General features: G+C 41.6%; 1 protein-coding gene across 1 annotated transcript in view; it reads right to left on the bottom strand.

Moving 5' to 3' along the window:
• Positions 1 to 21,379, bottom strand: part of brun (trafficking protein particle complex subunit brun) — a 165,314-nt gene that overhangs the window by 2,444 nt on the left and 141,491 nt on the right. Inside the window, exons 16-18 of the mRNA XM_080286340.1 lie at positions 10,405 to 10,718; positions 4,915 to 5,095; positions 2,387 to 2,610 (exon numbers count right to left, since the gene is read on the bottom strand). Coding sequence (XP_080142466.1) covers positions 2,387 to 2,610; positions 4,915 to 5,095; positions 10,405 to 10,718 — 719 coding nt within the window. The remainder of the gene's footprint in view (positions 1 to 2,386; positions 2,611 to 4,914; positions 5,096 to 10,404; positions 10,719 to 21,379) is intronic.

The following is a 21,379-nucleotide window of genomic DNA, read 5'->3' as shown; positions in this document are numbered from 1 at the left end:
AATACTTGTGTCTTCATTTCTTTCATTACCCTGTCCATACAGTGTATATAAATACTGAACAGCCATGGGGACATCAAACATCCTTGATTTACTCCAACACTGATAATAAACTACTTGTTTTGACAACCACCTACTCACAATCTCAAACTTCCCATTACCTTTATCATGCTCTGTAGTCTGCTTCTGTATGTTCACTGATTGCGTAATTGATTGCTATCTATCTATTGCCAAACGCCTCAATCCCGTTTGGGGTGGCCATAAACAAATCGCCTCCACGTCACCCTGTCCCCCGCCATTTGACTACCCTGCTCCCAACTCACACCCCCCTCTCTCATATACCTCTCCACCCCATCCCTCCATCTCATCCTTGGCCTCCCCCTCCCTCTTCCCCCCTCCACCTCACTCACATACACTCTCTTCGTCAGTCTCTCACCCTCCATCCTCTCCACATGGCCAAACCACCTCAGTGTGTTCCTCATAACGCTTCCTATCACATCCACATCCACACCACAACGCTCCTTTATATCCTCATTCGTCAGACTGTCTCTCCATGTGACTCCACAGGCTCCTCTTAAATAACTCATTTCCACTGCTCTCACTCTTGACTTGTGTCCTTCCAACAACGTCCAAGCATCACTTCCATATGTTAAAGCTGGTATCACAATACTGTCATGTAGTAACTTTTTCACTTGCATGCTCACTTCCCTGTTTCTTATCACTGCTTTCAAAGAACCAGCAACCTTTCTTCCCTGCTGTACCCTTTCAAGCACTTCACCCTCCAAACCTCCATCCTTACTCATCACACTACCCAAGTACTTAAACGTACTCACATTTGATTACTAATTTCATGAAAGTCAAAGTCTCTTCACTCCTCACATCACCAGACTGAGCAATCCCCACAATACAAATGATACCTCCAGAGTTGGGATGCAATATACAGACCACCCAGTACCGTATTATACTTTCCTATGAGGATCTAGATCCGGGGATCCCAACTAGGGAAGAATTCCCCCCTGTGGGGAAATCTGGACAGTTCTGGGGGAGAATAAATGGATAAGGCCAAAATGGCCAAAGCTGCTGTTTGACTATGCACTGCATAACCCCTAAAGACCTCAACGTTTCAACCTGGTATTCCCCCCTGGCCACAAAAAGGGTCCAATTTTTCAACGTGCACCAAGGCAAAATTTTTTCTTATAGATTTCAAGAGCTTGATTTTACACATCAGAAAATTTATATTTCACTCTCATATGACTAATGGTTACCACAATATCAACCATCAAAGAATGTCAAGAATAAAAATTGTTACCTACGTGTATACTGTAGACAGAAAAAAAAATCGTAAACAGAAAAAAAAATTGCACCAAAGTAAATTTTGGTCTTACTGATTTGAAGAGCTTGGTTTTAAACACCAGAAAATGTATATTTCACTCTCATATGTCTAATGGTTACCACACAATCTACCATAAAAAATAAAACACTGTCACTCCTCGCTACAAACAACAATGGGACATCATAAGGGGGATTAGGGAGATGGAGGGAGTGTGGGGGGCATCAGGTGGAAAGGAAAAGGAGGGAATATGCCTGCCACACACAGTCAATATGGTGTAGAGGGGATATGAAGGGTAGTTTAAGTGGGAGGGGACACAGAGGGCAGGATCCAATGGGACAGAGAAAGTTGGAGAGACGGCATGGGGGGGGATCCCTCCCCACACCCGGGGAGGGGGCTGGATCATGCCTCCCACCACCCGATCTCTTAGTTTCCATTGGCTAGGTACCATTTATGTCATACAGGAGTTGGGGCTTCCACTCACAAGGTTTTGGTAGCCAGTCAATAATCACCTGCAATGGGTCCCAAAGCACAAAATGTAGCTGCGACCAGTCACCTGCTATAGGTCTTTAGGGGTTAAAAATTTGACATATTTTACTGTTAAATGCATTGTTGCTTTTAATCTGGCCTTTTTAACAATTAGGTCAGAATTTTAATCCTCAAATATTTATCACTGTTCATAGCAGTACTGCTCTCTTAAATATTCTCAACCCTTTGAAAAATCTCCCCTAATACAATTAGGTTTCTTGATGTTACAGGTAAAAAATTATGGTTATACATAAGCAAATAACTCTAGAATTTTGAGTTATTTAAAATAAGGCCAGAGGGAGGGAATTCCTCCTTTTGGAGTTGGTTGGGAAGGGAATCATCAAAGATTTTGTGGCAAAGTGGAGAATAACCAGGAAAAGCTTAGGAGTCTCTGATCTACATAGTCCCTATTGGATTTTAATTCAGAAAATGACCAGGAAAAGCTTGGAAACCTCTGATCTAGGTAGTTCCTCTTGGATTTTGGTGTCTGTACCTGCTCTATCAGGCAAAATCATAAACAATAAATGATACCTGAGGTGTAGTGAGCTTAGTGGCTCCTGTGGTTGTCATCTTTGCTTCAAGTCGGTAACTTAGGTTCCCATTCTGGTGGTCTTGGAAAGCTGTGATGCGTAGACTAAGGGGTGGGAGGGGCGCCCCACTAGTATTGGTGATGCCAACCTGTAGCTCCAGAGGTCGACCTACAACTCCGCTGTTTTCTGTTCCACCTACCACATCCTGACCATCTACCTGTACATCTGAAAAACAGCAAAATATCTCTCACTAGCCTTTCACTAACTGCAAAAAAAATGAACCAATAATGTTCAAAATTTGGTCCCTGACTGGTGTAGTACCTTGCTGTGGCAAGGTGTTGTACACTGCAAGGGAACATCAGTTCACTGCTCAAGATGGCACTGCAGGGGCAGTTGCTTGCATAACATATATCTGTAGTTTCTGGAAACCCTACAAATATTCCAAGAGCTTTTCTGTCTGTGTATGAAACACAATGTGTAATAATGTAATGCTAAGCAAATAAGCTGCCTGTACTACAGATATTCTTAGAAATTCTCTCTGTTAGCCAAAACTCATGTTATTATGTCTGTAATATTCTGAAAACCATCAGAAGAAGTACCTTGACATGGTTTGGCCATGGGAACAGAATGGAAAACTACAGATTGACTAGGAAAGTGCATGTGAAGTTCAGGGGGAGAGAGGGAGGGAGGGACTGAGGATAAGACAAAGGGATGGGGTGGAGAGGCATACAAGTGAGGAGGGAGTCAACTGGAGACAGGGCAGCCTGGTGGCAGAGGAAAAAAGACATTAAGATAAGTCATTTATGGTCACCCTTTCATGGATTAAGGTATCTAAGTACACATGGATAGACTGAAGTCTGTACAGTGCTGAGATCATCATCAGCCTAACCCAATATCCTATGCCCATCTAGAACATAAGAGATGACGAGCAATGCTCTACTTTTTTGAAGGACATACATCAAAGGTGGAGGTTAGTACCACACCCTCATGCCAATTCAAGGTAGAGGACTTTTTCTAGCTGCCCACTACTTCTATTTTTAGCTGTCTTTAATAACTGGCAAGGAATATAAGAGTAGCAGTACAGTAAACTTTCAATTATCCATTGTCACAATATCTGGCCCAACGCAATATCCAGTGAAGCTATCTTGGCTCTATTAATGCAATATCCAGCAATTTTTATGCCACATCCGGCACTGAAACGGGACTTAACCAGTGATCGGATGCAAAATCTGGCGTTGGGGGGTCTCAACTGGTTTGTAAGTAGTACCCAACTGTCGCCAGGGGAAATCCCCAAACTCGGGAACCAATGAAAATGCATGCTACGCGCCAGCCAATCAGAATCTGTCATGGGTGTGGCTAATCCAGTACGCCAAGAATACTGCCATGCTCTCATTGTCACCTATGGATGTTGTAGAGTCAAGATGTGCCAGTGCACTCCCACTCTTCTGACCATAAGGTCACCAAACTTTGGTGCTTTGACTAAATCTGTGGCATCCCATGTCCGAGCTACTGTACTGTATTGTATTGCAAAGCTAATGACCTGTCAGAGCTCATGTCCTAGTGCTCTACTGTGATTGTTAAACTACCCCTGTGCCGTACTGTGTACTGTGCTGTACTGTTTACAAGTGCGAATCGATGCCTACACTTTGTGAATATATGCAATAGTACACTATATACAGTATTGTATTACTGTACTGTATCATTACTGTATTGTTTTTATATGCTTAGTTTTCATCTTTTACTCATGGTAAAGTTTTTAGGACAGAGGGTCAAGATGGACAGAATTACAATATCCATCTCCAAGCCGAATGTTGCGCCAGATATGCAATATCTGGCATTTCACTTTAACCAGCATACTGCTTGGCTGAATTATGATGGATAATTGAGAGTTTATTGTATTAATGCCCTTCCCCCAGAAATACTCACCTCTTGCAATTCTGCCTGTGTGCTGATAAGTCTGTACTGTATCCAGTATGAGTTCAAGCATTTTAGACATTTGTCTGACAGCAGTGGTTGGTGAGCTTGAGAAGCATATATGATGGGAATGAAAAGAAAGAGGGCTGACCTAGCTGGAAAGCAAAACTACACTATAAATTTTTTTGTTCAATTGAGTAATGTACTTTTGGAGTTTGTTTGCTACATGATATGCTTGGAACTGATGTGATACTTGTATTGTGTCAACAGGATGATGAGAAGTGGCAGAAGGGCACATCTTGGAAGACAAGGCTGAAGCATGGGAGTACAAGGACAGACTCTTGTGGGATGCTGTTGGAAAGGATACCAGAGTCTTGAGAAATGATGAGTGACAATATAAAGGCTTGGAGGTATTTGTCATCATAACAATGAGTGACCTTCACACTGGGCACAAGGCAACAAATACATGAAGAAAATGCCATTCTCATGTCTATAGACTAGGTAGTCTAGCTTTAGGTCTCTATGCTCCTAACAGATCAATAAAGGAAAGAATGACACAGAGGCAATCTGTTCTACAGATTGACAACAGCTGGATGGATGAATGGATATACTCACCCCAGTGTATTGGAGCCATAGTGATAAGATCATGTGTGGCTGGAGGGAAGGTGATGCCTGCAAGTGATGCACGGCCGGGGGCATCACTAGGGCCCAGGGTCCACCGAAGCTCCACTAGCGATGCAACATGGCCACCAAGAACCTCTCCCCAAGCCCACCCTCCATCACTTTCACCACCAAGCTGCAATGCATCATTCTCTTCATCACAAAAATTCAATAACATAATGCTCCTTTTTCCGACTGATAAACTAGATAGGTACAGTCGGTACAATATGTAGGCTACTGTAATGGCAGGCTTGCACATGCCTCATATGGGTAGGCAAACTGGGTGGGTATGATTAAGAGACAAAACAATGGAAAACACTAACACATGCTAACTATAAGAAGACAGCAGAATGCAGTCGGCCATACATAAATTCACTCATTCCATACTTTGAAATTCTGAGTTCCATTCCAATGAAAAAATGCCATCTACCCAGTGTGCTACAAAAGACTAACTCTTCTAATATAGTGTTTTTTTTTTTTTTTTAATACTTTCTATGACAGTACCAGGAAAGACTCAAAAGATAATGTGTTCCCTGGAGCTTTGTTATGTTTCTAATAAATGCTAAACATTCTGTGGGTGCCATTTACAGCTGTGAGTTCATGATGAAATCTGCAATTGATGTTTGTGATCTGGTCTCATTAGGCAGCTTTAGTTTCCATAAATCAACCATATTTATCAGACTGCTTGACATGAAAACATGGAAAATTGCCATTTTCCTTAGCCACTTATATTTTTTCTGTAGTTTTCTCATTAAATAGGGAGTGAAAGGGTACTTTTATGGACAACAGATGCACAATGTTTCTGACTATCTGTTCAGTGTTACTAAGGATGGTTCTGTTGAGATCAGCATGTTCATGTATATGGAAGAAGCATTTATTTACCTAATATTAAAATTATCTTTTCTATCAATCTGTTTATTGCCAGACGCCTCAATTCAGTATGGGGTGGCCACAAACAAATCACCTCCATGTCGCCCTGTCTCCCGTCATTTCACTGCCCTTCCCCCAGCTCACACCCCCGTCTCTCATATACCTCTCCACTCCACCCTTCTACTTCATCCTCAACCTCCCACTCCCTCTCCTCCCTTCCACCTCACTCACATACACTCTCCTCGATAGTCTCTCGCTCTCCATCCTCTCCATATGGCCAAACCACTTAAGTGTATTTCTCATAATGCTTTCCATCACATCCACATCCAAAGCACAATACTCCTTTACTTCCCCATTTGTCAATCTCTCTTTCCACGTTACTCCACATGCTCCTCTCAAAAAACTCATTTCCACTGCTCTCACTCTTGACTTGTGTCCTTTCAACAAGGTCTATGCTTCACTTCCATACATTAGAGTTGGTACCACAATAGTATCATGCTGTGACTTTTTTACTTCCTTGCTCACTTCCCTATTTCTTATCAATGCTTCCAAAGAACTAGCAACCATTCTTCCTTGTTGCACCCTTTCAAGTACTTCATCCTCCAAACTTCCATCCTTACTAATCACATACCCAAGTACTTAAATGTGCTCAAATTTTCAGTTTTCTCATCATCCAACCTCATTGTACACTGGGTGACTTCATTTCTCTCGAAGACCAAAACTTCACTCTTCCCTTAGCCTTTAGATTCCGTTACACACTCTCCCGAACTCATTCACCAAGACTTGCAGTTACCCTTCGTCTTCATATAACAATACAGTACCATCTGCAAACAACAGTACAGGATGTTTCCAAATGCTGCCCTCTCTCATTAGGGCCACTCCAACATCCAATGTCCTACCCTGTACCTCTTTTATAACCCCATCTATATACAGACTGAACAACAATGGAGACATGACACATCCCTGTTTCAATCCAACATTCAGATAGAAAAATTCGCTCAGTTCACTATCCACATGCACTGCATCCTTAGCACCCACATACATACTCTTCATGGCACTCAACAATTTCCCATTTACTCCACGTATTCTCAATATTTTCCACATTCCTTGCCAATGCATCCTGTCATATGCTTTCTCCAAATCCACAATGGCTGCATACAACTTCTTTCCCTTCTCTAGAAACTTTTCCACTACAGATCTGAGGATGAATATCTGATCTACACAACTTCTTCCCTTCCTAAAAACCTCCTTTCTTCTCCAACTAATTCCTCTATTATTTCCCTAAGTACCATATACTTTTTCTATTACACTAAGACAAATGTCCCTGAGATTACCACACAATTCTTGTTCCCCTCTTTCTTTGTACAGGGGAATAATTATATCTGAATTCCAATCCTTCAGGACTCCACCCTCCTCCCATGCACATCTTCCATATCCATTCAACTACTATCTCTCCCCATTTCACCACATACTCCAATTCCTTGGGCTTTCCTCATTTTAATTTCCTTCACTGCCTCCACTACTTCCATCCTACTAATCTCTTCCTCCCTTCTCACTTCCCTTCTTCCCCCAGACAATCCTTAGCCATTTATACTCACATTACGTACTTTCCTTCTGTACGTTTAACAGCTCCTTAAAGTGCCCTCTCCATCTGCTCACTGTTTCTCCCTTCTCCACTATCAATCTACCATTTTTATCTTTCACTCCCTGACCAACTTTTTTGTCACCCTGTCTAACTCTCTGTACCTCCTTCCAGAAAATTTTCTTACATTCCCTCCACTGTACACTCAAATTCCTTCCAAATTACTCATCCACTTTCTTCTTACTCTCTGTTACTAATCTTTTCACTTCTCTCTTCCTCTCTACATATAATTCTCTCTTCCTCTCTACATATAATTCTCTCTTCCATCATTAAACTTCCTCTATGCCTCTGTTTCCCATCTTACTAATCTTTTCACTTCTGTCTTCCTCTCTACATATAATTCTCTCTTCCATCATTAAACTTCCTCTATGCCTCTGTTTCCCATCCACTCACTATATGCTTTCTTCTTTTGTGTCACAGCTTGTCTTACCTCATCATTCCTCCATGCTGTTCCTTGCACCCCCGTTTGTCTTCACCCCACATACCACCTCACAAGCTGCACAGATTTCTTCTGTGAATATCTTGCAAACACCTTCCACCTCCCCTATCTGCTCCAAATTATTTTTATCCAATCGCTCCTCCACTTTTCTCTTATATTCTGCCTTTTTCCCATCTTCTTGCAACCTTTCTACCCTCCTTATATGGACTACTTCCTCCTGTCCCTCCCTCCTATTCCTCCACTGCACTTGAATTGTGACTTCCACCTCCACCAAGTGGTGGTCCAATGGTCCACTACCCAAACCTATGCATGCTCTTCCTTCTATTACATACCTTCTCATTCTCTCATCCACACATACATAATCAATCATTGCCTTCCATTTATTCAGTTCACCACCCAACCTTCTCATCACTCACCATGTATACCAGTGGATCATTTTGTGCCTACAGAGGGTAGTGGCTATCGCTAACCCCCTCCCCACACAAATGCCAGCTATAGCATTGCCATTCTCATTCACTTATGCAGGCAGACCCCCATTCACCAACTACTCCATCCGCCTTCACATTCCCTACTACAGTAAGCTTGCCTCGAACACGTTCTCGCCGAATGTGCTCGCAATTATAGGCTGTACTGTAGATCCTGGGATACATATAAGACAACGTAAGATTAAAGAACCATTTCGAAAACTATAAATTTACACATGAGAGGCCTTTGAAAGTCCAAACCCTCGAACATCAGTGCAGCATGCATGGTTTGTTTTGATCATGCGATTCGCTGTACTGCTTTCCTACAGTACTGTATTTGTAAGTTAAATATTTACATTACTGTTCTGGTAAGTTTATGTGCAAGTTAAAGTATTATTAAATAACATTAAAGCAAAAAATAAAGTCCTATAACCAGTTTACCTGACAGGCATCGGAATAGGTTCCGAGACAATTCACAGTCGTCACTTCCCCGTCAGACAATTCCTCGTCAAAACATGGACGATTCCCCATCAGGACAATTTGCACCCTGGATGATTTCCCGTCATTCTATGAATATACTTATTATTAATTAATCAATACTTATTATTATTTGAATAACATTCTAGCATCACCCACAGCTGTCTTCATTAATGATGGCGAATTGTCTTGTTATTACTGTGACGGCGAATTGTCCCAAAACCAATCGGTGTCGAAATGCTGCTTTGTGTTTAAGTATTTGTATGTTGAAGTTTTGCCATGCAGTACTGTATTTGTAAGTTATAACATTAAATAAACCTTCCAACCACTTAAAGTGCTTCATATTGATTACCAATGGCAGATAACAGCAAAACAACACATTTAGGGGGTCTAGGGAGCAAAATAAGGAGTAATTAAAACTTACACGGTTTCGTTCCGAACACGCCATGGTTGGAACAAAACCCATGCGTTCGGGACAAGCATGCTGTATTCCATTCATATCTCCATCCAAAAACTCTCTCTCATTGCTCTCAAACTTTTCCATGCATGCTTCCACATTTGCCTAGAACTCTTCTTTCACTCTTCTTGCACCATCTTGTGACAGCGCATACACGCACACAATTGCCCACATTTTTAGTCCTACTTTCAATCTTACCTTCACAATCCTTGAACCAACTGATCCATATTCTTATATTCTCCTTCCACCTATTGCACACAACCATACTCCCTCTTTTGCCCTCTTATTCTCATTTTCTCCCACACATAATCCCATGCATACTCCCACCCTCACACCAACACCATCTAGTCTCAGTTAATCCACATATGTCCACTTTTGCACCCTAAAGCACCTGGACAATCTCTCTCTCTCTCTTTCCCCTCATCATCCGCATCCCTTACATTCCATGCAGCAATCTGAACCAAGTCCTTTGTCTGGTCCTTGGCTGTCACCTGTTTGTCCATCCTGGTCCAAGGTTTCTTGTTTGTATTTTTAGTTAGTTGTTTTCTGGGGCGGGGCACTAACCCTCTCCCAACCTAACTGCTGACACGTAGAGAACATATGTTGGTTGGTTATAAGGTTACCACCCAGTGTATTAAATGATTTCCTGGATTGCAGGAATCATTTGGCTTGCCCTGAAACAAAGTACCACTACACTGAATGGGTAGACGACAGGCGCCCCTAATGACCAAAGAATATCATATTTTTTTCAAAAGCATTGCTTTTGATCAGTCTGTCATTATCACAGTCATTATGATGGCAAACTGAACAACAGGCTAACCATATCATTAAGTCTGTTTTGTTGTTCTGCTGGTACTGGAATTCAATTATTCATCCTACAACATTGTTTGACAAGCTGAGTTTTAAAATCAGTGATGGCAGCACTGATGTTTTCAGTGCCTGCTCAATGTTTTGCAAGTAAATGATGAGATGAAATGGCATCATAGTCCAAGACCTACCTGCAATCAGCAACTGGCAAATGTGAGGAAAGCATTAAGGCAACAATGAGAACCTATTTTACCTATTAAAAAAAAAAAAAAAAAAAAAAAAAAAGCACCTGTGTGAGGGCAGCCAGGGGACACCGATCAACAGGGACAGGGACCCTACACGAGTCTCCAGCTTCAATGAGTATGTGCTTCGTGGGGGTATAGTGGAGGTCCATTTCATGTGGTGCTGAATTTAGGAGGTCTAACACCACATAACACTGGTGAGGCAACTCTGCTGGCAACACATCCCATCGTGTCACAAGTAGAGACGGTGTTACTTCCACACTGACAGTCATCTGGGCACATCGGCAGTAATCTGAACCAAGTCCACATCCCCCGGAGTATTTCACCTGCAAGATGGTCTCAAGGCTCCTCCCAGTGCAGCCTGACATAATGCAAAACATCATACAATTACTGTTATGGTCACATGATCAAAATTACAATCTTACATACACCAGCAATATCATTAATCCATAAAATAAACACTTTAAATATGGTAAATGGAGATCTACATCATGGATTCTCTGGTGACATGAAACCATGGAAAATGAAGGTCCAGTATCAATCTTCCCCCTCTTGTACTGCATATGCTACAAAGTTCCTAACACATAAAGTAGTGGGTGCATGACTTAAAACTTCCACAGATTTGATATACCGTATACAGCAATAAATAAATAAAAAAATAAAAAAAGCAAAAGCCATGTTTTTCATCAAGTAAACAACAAAAATATATGAATGACCCACAATCTATTTATCTGCCAGCAGCCAGGATGTGGTAGAAGTTGGGGAAGGCTTGTCTGGCACCACTGGTCCAGAGTGCAGACAACAGAAGAAAGTGACTTCATTTACTGTTCATATCCAACAGCAGCCTTAAGCCTTGGAAATGCTTCTAAAATCATCACCACACTCTTCTCTCGATTTCCCACTACTAAATGGGGTGGATACTCTCTGGAAATGGGAGTAGATGTACTGTATATAGTTGACCCTCACTTTACTGAATCCCAATATAAAAGAATTTTAGATTTATTGAAAGCCTCTGAACCCAGTGAACTTTTTTCAGCTATGCCAAACTAGAGTTGATAAATGGACCATATCATTTGGCCCCTCTGAACTGCTGGCAATGCATGGGGTGACACAACACAGCTGCCAATGCTATGGTTTCTCTCACCCAATTTGGTCAAGCTGGAGATCTGCTGGCAGAATGAAATGATGAGCTGGGCTATTTTAGGGCTACTTCTGGTAAAAATGGATGATATCAGAGTCTGTGGACATTCTGTACCGTATGACATATGGAGTCTAGCCACATCTTTTGTTGTGTTCAGACTATCTCATCATGTCTCACGTCTCTCAACTTCACTAGGTGTGTTCTACTGTAAAAAGGGCTTCTAGTAAGGAATCTTCCACCACTTCTTCTACTGGGAAAGCCACAAAGAGGAATTTTTCCATTGCTGAGAAGCTTGAGGTGAATGAGGCTGACAAGAAAGTCATGACCAGTGACGATGAGTGAAAGTTCATTCAGTGTACAGCCTCCAAGATGAAAGGCAGTGTAAGCAGGGTATAGTCATCAATACAGGTACAGTGGACAATACCTGTGTTTCCTATCCTTATTACTCCAACCTGGACTGAAACTGCCCTCACCCCATCGTGACTCCTAAGTTGTAATAAGAATATACAGTACTGGTATACACTAGTGGTAAGTCTGTACTAGTCATGAAAAAGTGCTAGCACAAGGATGTGAAATAAGCTGCAAAAGGGCAAAAATATGGGCCGAATTAGTATAAAATGGGTATTTAGTTTTCATTTACAACACTAGAATACTGTAGTTATATATTTTTAATCACATATTTGAATCCCCACCTGGGGAGGGGGGGGAACATTGGATTAGAGAAGGTCTACTTGTAGTAAAAGTCCAATTATTCGGCAGCTGTTGTTTGCAGATGATACTGTGTTGTTGAGTGAAGACGAAGGGGAGCTGCAAGGCTTGGTGGATGAGTTTGAGAGAGTGTGTAAGAAATGGAATTTAAAGGTGAATGTAGGGAAGAGTAAAGTGATGGTCTTTGAGAGAAGTGAAGTTAGTGAATGTACAGCGAGGTTGGATGGTGAGGAATTGGAAAATGTGAGTATGTTTAAGTACTTGGGTAGTGTGATGAGTAAGGATGGAGGTTTGGAGGGTGAAGTGCTTGAAAGGGTACAGCAGGGAAGCAAGGTTGCTGGTTCTTTGAAAGCAGTGATAAGAAACAGGGAAGTGAGCATGGAAGTGAAAAAGTTACTACATGACAGTATTGTGATACCAACTCAAACGTACGGAAGTGAAGCTTGGACATTGTTGGAAGGACACAAGTCAAGAGTGAGAGCAGTGGAAATGAGTTATTTAAGAGGAGCCTGTGGAGTCACGTGGAGAGACAGGCTGACGAATGAGGATATAAAGGAGCGTTGTGGTGTTGATGTGGATGTGATAGGAAGCGTTATGAGGAACACATTGAGGTGGTTTGGCCATGTGGAGAGGATGGAGGGTGAAAGACTGACGAAGAGAGTGTATGTGAGTGAGGTGGAGGGGGGAAGAGGGAGGGGGAGGCCGAGGATGAGATGGAGGGATGGGGTGGAGAGGTATATGAGAGAGGGAGGTGTGAGTTGGGAGCAGGGCAGTGAAATGGCGGGGGACAGGGCGACTTGGAGGCGATTTGTTTGTGGCCACCCCAAATGGGATTGAGGCGTCTGGCAATATATAGATAGATAGATAGATTATTCAGTTGATCCGATATTTTGGCAGTTTTGAAAAATAGTCCCACTTACAAAAGTCTTTGATTGTTCGGCAGATGTTCCGAATCATCTCAGCAGTCCAGGAAGTGTTATCTGTGACTTGTAGGCCTACTGTGTCATTATACTTGTATATGTTCACTAATTTCTATATTTCTGAAATTCAGGTATAGTACTGTATTGATTACAGCATTGTACAATATCGTAGTGTACAGTACCCCCCCCCCTCCCAAATTAGCCAGGGTTACCATACGTTCCAAATCCTCTCCCCAATTCTTGAAACTCGTTGATTCTTGATGCCTTCCTGAAAATGGCACTTACCAGTAAGGTAATTGCGTAGCCTATGAACCACTGATACTGAAATGTATTACCTATAAATAAACGTTTCTTGTTAACTCAGTTTCCTCATTGTTTTTAGCTGTTCGGCTGTGACAACTCTCGTTTGATTCGCCAGTTTATGGCAGAAGGGACTGTCCTAAGTGTTTAACTAAATCTAACCTAATCTAGTTTAACTGTACCTAATAATTCAACCAAACCTAACCTAACCTTAAGTTGGGAAATTGGGAAACGAAAACTATCTTTCAGTACGCAGAGTACATTTCTTCCATTGCACTGGAAACAAATAATCGTAGGTATGGCTTAACGGCTTAACCCCTCAATGGTCGTGGGTTCAGAAATTTGTGTGCACCCCTGACTGGGCCCCAGAACAAGTTTTTAAGAGATCTAAGATCAATTTATTTTTCTTAATGACGTGAAGAGAATCGTCTGGTGCACCTAATAATGTGTTTTTTAGCTACCTAAACTCCTCCTATGATTCATCTTGATTCATTGATGAATTCATAAAGTTGTGGTGCATGTGCCATATGGGTGAAAATGTCTAAGATTAAGCGACCACCCCGGTGCGTGGGATGGTAGAGTCTTGTAAACATACCAGTGACCTTTGTTCCCTTCCCATAATTGTTCACAGTTTTCTGTAGCTCGCACTAACTCAAGGTCACTGACACTGGTACTGTAAGGGGTTGTTCAACGCTGGGGGTTATTAAGGGGTTAATGGAATATACTACTGTTTGCTTCAGTACTCTCTCTTTCACATACACACAAAAACGAACAAAAGAATGCACTAAATACTGTATATGTTTAACTTTCAGCAGAAAGACCTTACCAATTCAATTCATATTCCTCCAGTTTATTTTCTGTATTTTTTTGACTATTTTTATAGGAAGAAATCACTCATTATTGAAGTCATTAATTATGAGTTCAGCAATTATAGGGTTCCACTGTATACAGTACTCACTTCAAACATATTTGTACAGGTATACCCCCAATTTAACAATGCAATTGGTTAAGTAAAAACCCAACATTAGGCAGGGTATTGTATCTTGGGGTAGATTTAACATGTAAATTAAAGGAATGTATTTTTGACCTTGGGTTTCCCCCTCAACCAAGTCTTAAACCCACCTAAATGAGTCCAAAAACAAGTTTAAAGTCAATCTAAATGGCTTAACAGCTGTAAATGAAGCTAACCTAAGCCTAACACCTCTAAATAACTCACTAAAACCAACAAATAAAATCTGAAAGTTGTCAAATATGTCAGAAAAACATCAAGCCTAGTAAAATGTACCCCAAAATGACAATGTTCATCCCACCTATGGCTAAAACACATTAATCTATGTCTAAAAACAGTTTTAAAATCAACCTAAACACACAATTTTAGTAAAAAATATAATCAAAATAAGTAAAAAAATAAAAACCCATTGTTAAACTGGGGTTTGGCCATGATTAGGCGAGGTATGGTGGTATTTCTACCCCCATTGTTATGTCGGGGTATCGCATCTAGGGGTATCATATATCGAGGTACATTCATCCATCCATCATCCAATCCTACATTGCCCCATGAGGAGCATAGGAGCCCGGAGCTAGGCAGTTGGTCCTGACATTTAAGATGAGAGTGACCAGCCTCACTCATCCCTGAGTGGCATCCCCGTAATAATATAAATAGCGATGACAGTGCTCACCAATATATGTAAGTACTGAGTGGGTAGGTAATATTCCATATCATCTCGGCAGTCCAGTAAGCATTATCTGTGACTTGTGGGCCTACTGTGTCATTACACTTGTATATGTTCACTAATTTCTATATTTTTCAGATTTAGGTACAGTATTGTACTGATTACGGTACAGTACTGTACAATATCATACAGTATACAGTACTCTCTCCAAACACTTTGGTAATAATATTAGTATTGACGACAGGTTCACCAATACATACAGTACTGAATTGGTAGATTTTTCGATTATTCGGCAAATTCAATTACTCGGCAACAGCCCAGTGCCGAAGATGCTGAATAATTGAATTTTTCCTGTATGTAAAATGAGGGAACTATCAACAGTTCCCAAAGAAGTATGACACACATGCTTACTCATCACTAAAGCATCTGAAATTCTTTATTCCACCCTATATGCAACTCATCCACATATTTATTTACTTTTTCTTTGCCATATACTTAACCCCCTAAAGACGGGTGTCTGCATCTTGTGATAGATGCTGAGGACGGGAATAATCGGCCAAATGTAAACAAACTTTTAAACCTTTGTAAAGACATAATGAGTAATGCTAGAGTAAAAAATGAGGTACCACTGGAGAGCACTTACCTGGTCTTCCATGACATGGCATTGCAGACTATGCGAACTTTCACTGGACAGGCAGTGGTTTTAGAAGGAGGTGTACTAAAATCATGCTTTTTCACACCCACAACTGCTACCCGGAGCGTCCCACACTCTGATCTTCACATTATAATTACTAGTCAATATTGCACATACTATAAATATTCACTGGGAGATCGCTGCAATAGTTATATGACACTATATTGGCACTGCAATACTCGTACCAAACTTGCAATGAAATATATTTTCAAAACCATTTTAAAACACTATTTTCCAATAAACTGGACACTCCACAGTATAATAATAATGATGATGTTAACACAAATCATGTCACTGTCACGTCATTGTTTCTGCAATGTATTCATTACACAGAGGCACTTATGAAGACTAATGTTTCAAGGTAGGTATATATAAAAATATAATTTTTCTAATGCTGATCCACATCACTGTTGCATCATTGTTACCGCAATACATACTGGGGAGGGTTTGTCTGTGTCATCCTACTCCTCCACAAAGCATGAGATGCTGCCTCAATGCCTGAGCTACTTTGAAAAATGGCGGGACTGCATATGCGGACAACTGTCTCTTCGCCACTATAGTGTTCCTCCTCGTAACATAGGGTTTGGGTGGAGTCACCCCCTCCCTACACTATTGCCATGTTTCCTAACCCTACGATGTATAACGCCTGTGGTTTGTGTAGTAGGAATGATACATAAACATAACTCATACTAATATAACTGTAATGAAAGTGCTGACATGTATCAAGGAAGAATAAAACTATTCTGCATACTATATTATTCGATAATAGAGAAACGTGGCATAAAAATTTGGCAGTGTTGCTCTAAAAATATTCTAATTATTATTTACTTCCCCAACACTTCTAACATTGCTAATTAATTTAGCAAGTATAATTGCAAGAAAATTTGAAGGGATAAAAGTGGGAAGAGGCGATCCTTTCATAATTAAAATAAATATATCAAACAGCTCTGGGGTGGCAGCACTCACGCGACACGTGTTTGTGTGTACGCTGTGGGAGGTCACCAACCCCCTACAGGATTTAGGCCTATTGGGGAAACCTCTATAAAAAAAACGCGCCGTGACTTTTACCTCAAGGGTGGTGCGGAAATAAAGTCAAAATTATAATCCATACATAAAAATGGAAGTAAAAAACCATGGATGACACATAACAAAATCTAGCGAGAGAGAGAGAGAGAGAGAGAGAGAGAGAAATAATAATAATAATAATAAAACTTCATTTCCACTAAACAGTGGGTATTCTTATACATTATACAGTAGTACAGCATACAGTATGAAAGTTCTATACACAATATAATACAAGTTGATACATATGGTGGAGAATAGTGACAGAGAGGTAAATGGTTTAAAAGGTGTGGGGACACTTAGGTTAAAAATAGATCAATTAAGGGATTTAGGAACGAAGGCAGTGGGAAGGATTAAGACAGATGGGATTGTAAGATTAGGGAGTTTGAGCAATAGGGTAGAATGTATGCTCTCAATAAAAGTATAGCAATTATCAACGGCTAATTATTATACAGGTGTTGATGGTGGGGGTCTATATTTATAGGAGGTGTTGGTGGTGGAGGTATAGCGGGTGTTGTTGATGGGGGTGTTGTTGGGGGTAGGGGTATAGGGGGTGTTGGTGGCAGGGGTATAGGGGGTATTAGAAAAACGGAGATCACAAGAGGGAAACAGTGTCAAGGTCATCGCTGATGGAGAGGTCAGCTCGGAAACGTGGCAACAGTGCAGGGAGGGGGTGACTCCACCAAAACCCTACGTTTCGATCTGTCAGACTATAGTATTCTTAGACTGCATATGTGGACATCCATCTCTTCAGGGTAAATTACTGTGAGATATTTATCAGCAATTCCATACACTTTTTCAAATTTTTCAAAAGCAGAAGGACAGTTGAATATGGGAAATGAATGATCATGAAGGCAATACTGTATACGGAAATGAGGAAGCAAAAGAAATGACAAAGGTAGATATGGGTGAACAATGCTATGTACTGTATGGAGATAAAAAGGATAAAGCTTAGTTTATTTTGGTACTAATTTTTTACATACTATGGAACAGAATGATTCTATCCCAAATGCAACTGTGGTCTTTAAAAAAAAAAAAAAAAAAAAAAAAAAAAAAAAAAAAGTGGATGTGCGACCCAATTCACGAGACACTCTACTTACAGTTTTGCTAAATTTATCCTTTCCTAATCCCATGTCTGGATCCTACCTACCCCAATTATTTGTGGGAAAATGGGCTATGATAGGTGATGGTAATATTTCATAGAATAATCTGGCTGATGCTGTATTGTATTTATCTTATACTCTGTTCTTGCTTGAACTAATGTAGAGGAAAAGCAATGAATATTTTTTTTACCTATACCTTTTTATTTATTTATTTTTTAACCCATTAGCTGCTCATGATGGATTTTTTTTAGGTGTCTGTGGTGCTCAGACATAGGGGTAAAATTGAAATTTCCCAAAGGCCAAATTTTGTCTTAGGAATTGAGAGAATACATGCCAAAGTATATAGTAATGAAATATTAGCTCAATATTTACCTTGGTAAAGCCATGGAAGAACATCGAAGTGTCTGATATCCTATTGGATTGTATGGTTTCGGTTTTGAAGGCTCCAACATGCTTGCATGCGTCGGCCTTGGTCACTGTGGCGCCATATTCGAAATGCACCGGCACAGCCAGGGCTGTATTGAGCAGTCGTACTCAGAATAGCCCAGGCTGTATAGAGCAGTTAACGGATTAAATAATAATCTGGTGTATCTTGGACAACCAAATTTTACATCAAGTCTGGTGTCCACGTCTCATCATCATCATCATCATCTGGATCTCCTTTCCCACCCTAGGGCAGGGTGAGGAGTAGCAATGTCCAGATGGCACAAATTTGCCCAATCCAATGGGCCACACTTCCATTCACTCATCAATCAAGCCCACAGAATCCAGGCTCTATTGGATACGCCAAAAACATTCACCACGTTCTGTAGTGTCACATACGAGGTGTGTTCAAAATGTATCCGACCTTTGTTCATAAAAAATACTCGTATCCAGACACAATAAACTTACACTAATCTCCTTCAAAGTAGTCCCTTTGGGCTGCCACACACTTCTCCCAACGGTTCTGCCACTGTCGGAAACAGCGCTGGAACGCCTCTTTTGGGATGGCACACAGCAGGTCTGTCGCATTCCGCATGATTTCTTCTCTGGACTGAAATCTGGTCCCTTTGAGGGGCATTTTCAGCTTGGGGAAAAGCCAGAAGTCACATGGAGCCATGTCGGGAGAGTAGGGAGCCTGACGAAGCACAGGTGTGTTGTGTTTAGCCAGGAAACTCTGTATCAAATGTGAAGAATGGGCGGGTGAGTTATCGTGATGGAGCTGCCAATTCCCCGCTCCCCACAGGTCTGGCCGTTTGCGTAGCACAGCGTCACGAAGGCGATGCAGAACCTCTTGGTAATACTCCTTGGTGATGCTTATGCCGTGTGGTGCGTACTCGTGATGAACCACGCCACTGGAGTCGAAGAAGACGGTCAGCATGACTTTGACATTGCTGCAGACCTGCCTTGCTTTTTTGGCCTCGGGGATGTTGGATGCTTCCATTGTGATGACTGCAACTTGGTTTCTGGGTCGTACCCATAAACCCAGGAATCATCGCCAGTGATCACTGTGCTGAGGAAGTTGGGATCGCTGTTCACAGTCTCCAGCATGTCCTGTGCGATCTCCAAACGGAGTTCTGCTCAATCGTTAGCAGCTTTGGTACGAACTTTGCTGAGATTCTCCTGAAGCCCAAATCCTCCTTCATAATGGAATGAACGGATCCAATGCTGACGCCCACCTCGTCTGCAAGGACTCTGATTGTGATTCGACGATCCTGCATCACCAGGGTCCTCAATTGGTCAATGACGATTTCATTTCGGAATGTTGAGGGCCTACCAGAACGTGCTTCACTCTCCACTGATGTGCGGCCATCTTTGAAGCGGTTGTACCACTCCTTTATCTGTGTGTTGCCCACTGCTTCGTCCCCGAAGACCTGTTGAATCTTGCGGATTGTTTCCACTTGGGAATCCCCAAGCTTTACACAAAATTTGATGCAGTAGCGTTGTTCAAGTTTTTCCGTCATTTTGTCAAAAAAGAAAATCCGACGGCGCTCACACTTCCTCACTCATCGGCGGTCTGCCGTCGAATGACAGCTTCTGCTGGTGGGAAAAAATTCACACATGCGCATTAGGATCGCCTACATATGTGCACCAAACCACACCTCCCTAGCTTCATTTGTTTACGCACGAAAAATTAAGGTCGGATACTTTTTGAACACACCTCGTACATGTATCCGATTGAGTCAATCCGGATGCTGCCACGTTAAAAAGGGGTGCTAAATCCCTGATCATGCACTTCTCCTCACAACATTCATCCAGGCACCTCAATCTCTTGTCAGTTCCCTAGCCTAGCCGACTTCCAAACCTCTCTTCCTCACACACTCATCCACCATATCTCTCCACCTTCTTCTTGGCCTACCCTGCTTCCTCCCTCGTTCAAATTCACTCAGATATATCTTTTTCACCACTCTATTATTATCCATTCTCTCCACAAGATCATACCATCTCAGTACACTCTCTTCGATTCTCGTGTCCACCGACTTCCTCACTCCGCATCTTTCACGAATCACATTATTTCGTATCCTATCCACCCTCTGTACTCCACATACATTCCTCAGCAGCCCCATCTCCACTGCTCTTACTCTTGACTTCATTTTCATGCCACACCATAGTATCACATCCATTTGTTAACGTTGGCACTAACACTCCCTCACGTAAGCATTGCGCAGCTGCAACACGAAAGCCTCTGTTTCTTATCAAGGCCTTCATTGCACCAGCTACTACTTTTCTTCCTTGTGTCACTCTACTTTCAACTTCTTTTGCACATTTTCCTCTCTTTTCTATCACTTTACCAAGGTATTTGAACTCTCTCACCAATTCCGGTCTCTCTCCATTCACTGTAACATTGCACTGGGAGTCACCTTCACTCTCAATAACCATCACTTTACTCTTTTCTGCATTTACTCTCAAGGCACAACACTCACAGACATCTACCAAACTCTGCACTAGCCTACCAAGTTCTTGTCCGGTACTTGCAAGCAGTACTGCATCATCAGTATACAACAAATTTAAGATATTTCATCCATCACCATTCATTACCAATGCCATCCCTCTCTCCATTTCTCGTGTTTTTATTTCTCTCATCACCCCATCCGTATATATAGTGAACAACCATGGGGACATCACACAACCTTGTCACACGCCCACTCCGACTGTGAACCATTCATTTAGATGCCCATTAACCCTTACACATGCTTCACTACTATCATAAAAACTCTTGACGGCACCTAGCAGCTTACTAACTACACTGTACATGCGCAAAACTTTCCACAATCCTTCTCTGTCCACTTTGTTGTATGCTTTTCCCTAATCCATTAATGCCATAAACACCTTATGGTCCTTCTCATAAGCCTTCTCTGCTATGTCTCACTGCAAATATCTGACCCACACATCCTCTGCCACTCCTAAAGCCACCCTGTTCATCACTCACTAGGACTTCTGA

The sequence above is a fragment of the Coenobita brevimanus genome, chromosome 111, assembly GCF_032717465.1.
Source record: "Coenobita brevimanus isolate Jiangsu-jjx chromosome 111, ASM3271746v2, whole genome shotgun sequence".
Taxonomy (NCBI): domain Eukaryota; kingdom Metazoa; phylum Arthropoda; class Malacostraca; order Decapoda; family Coenobitidae; genus Coenobita; species Coenobita brevimanus.
The sequence above is the reverse complement of the archived record's forward strand: the minus strand, read 5'-3'. Positions and strand labels throughout refer to the sequence as shown.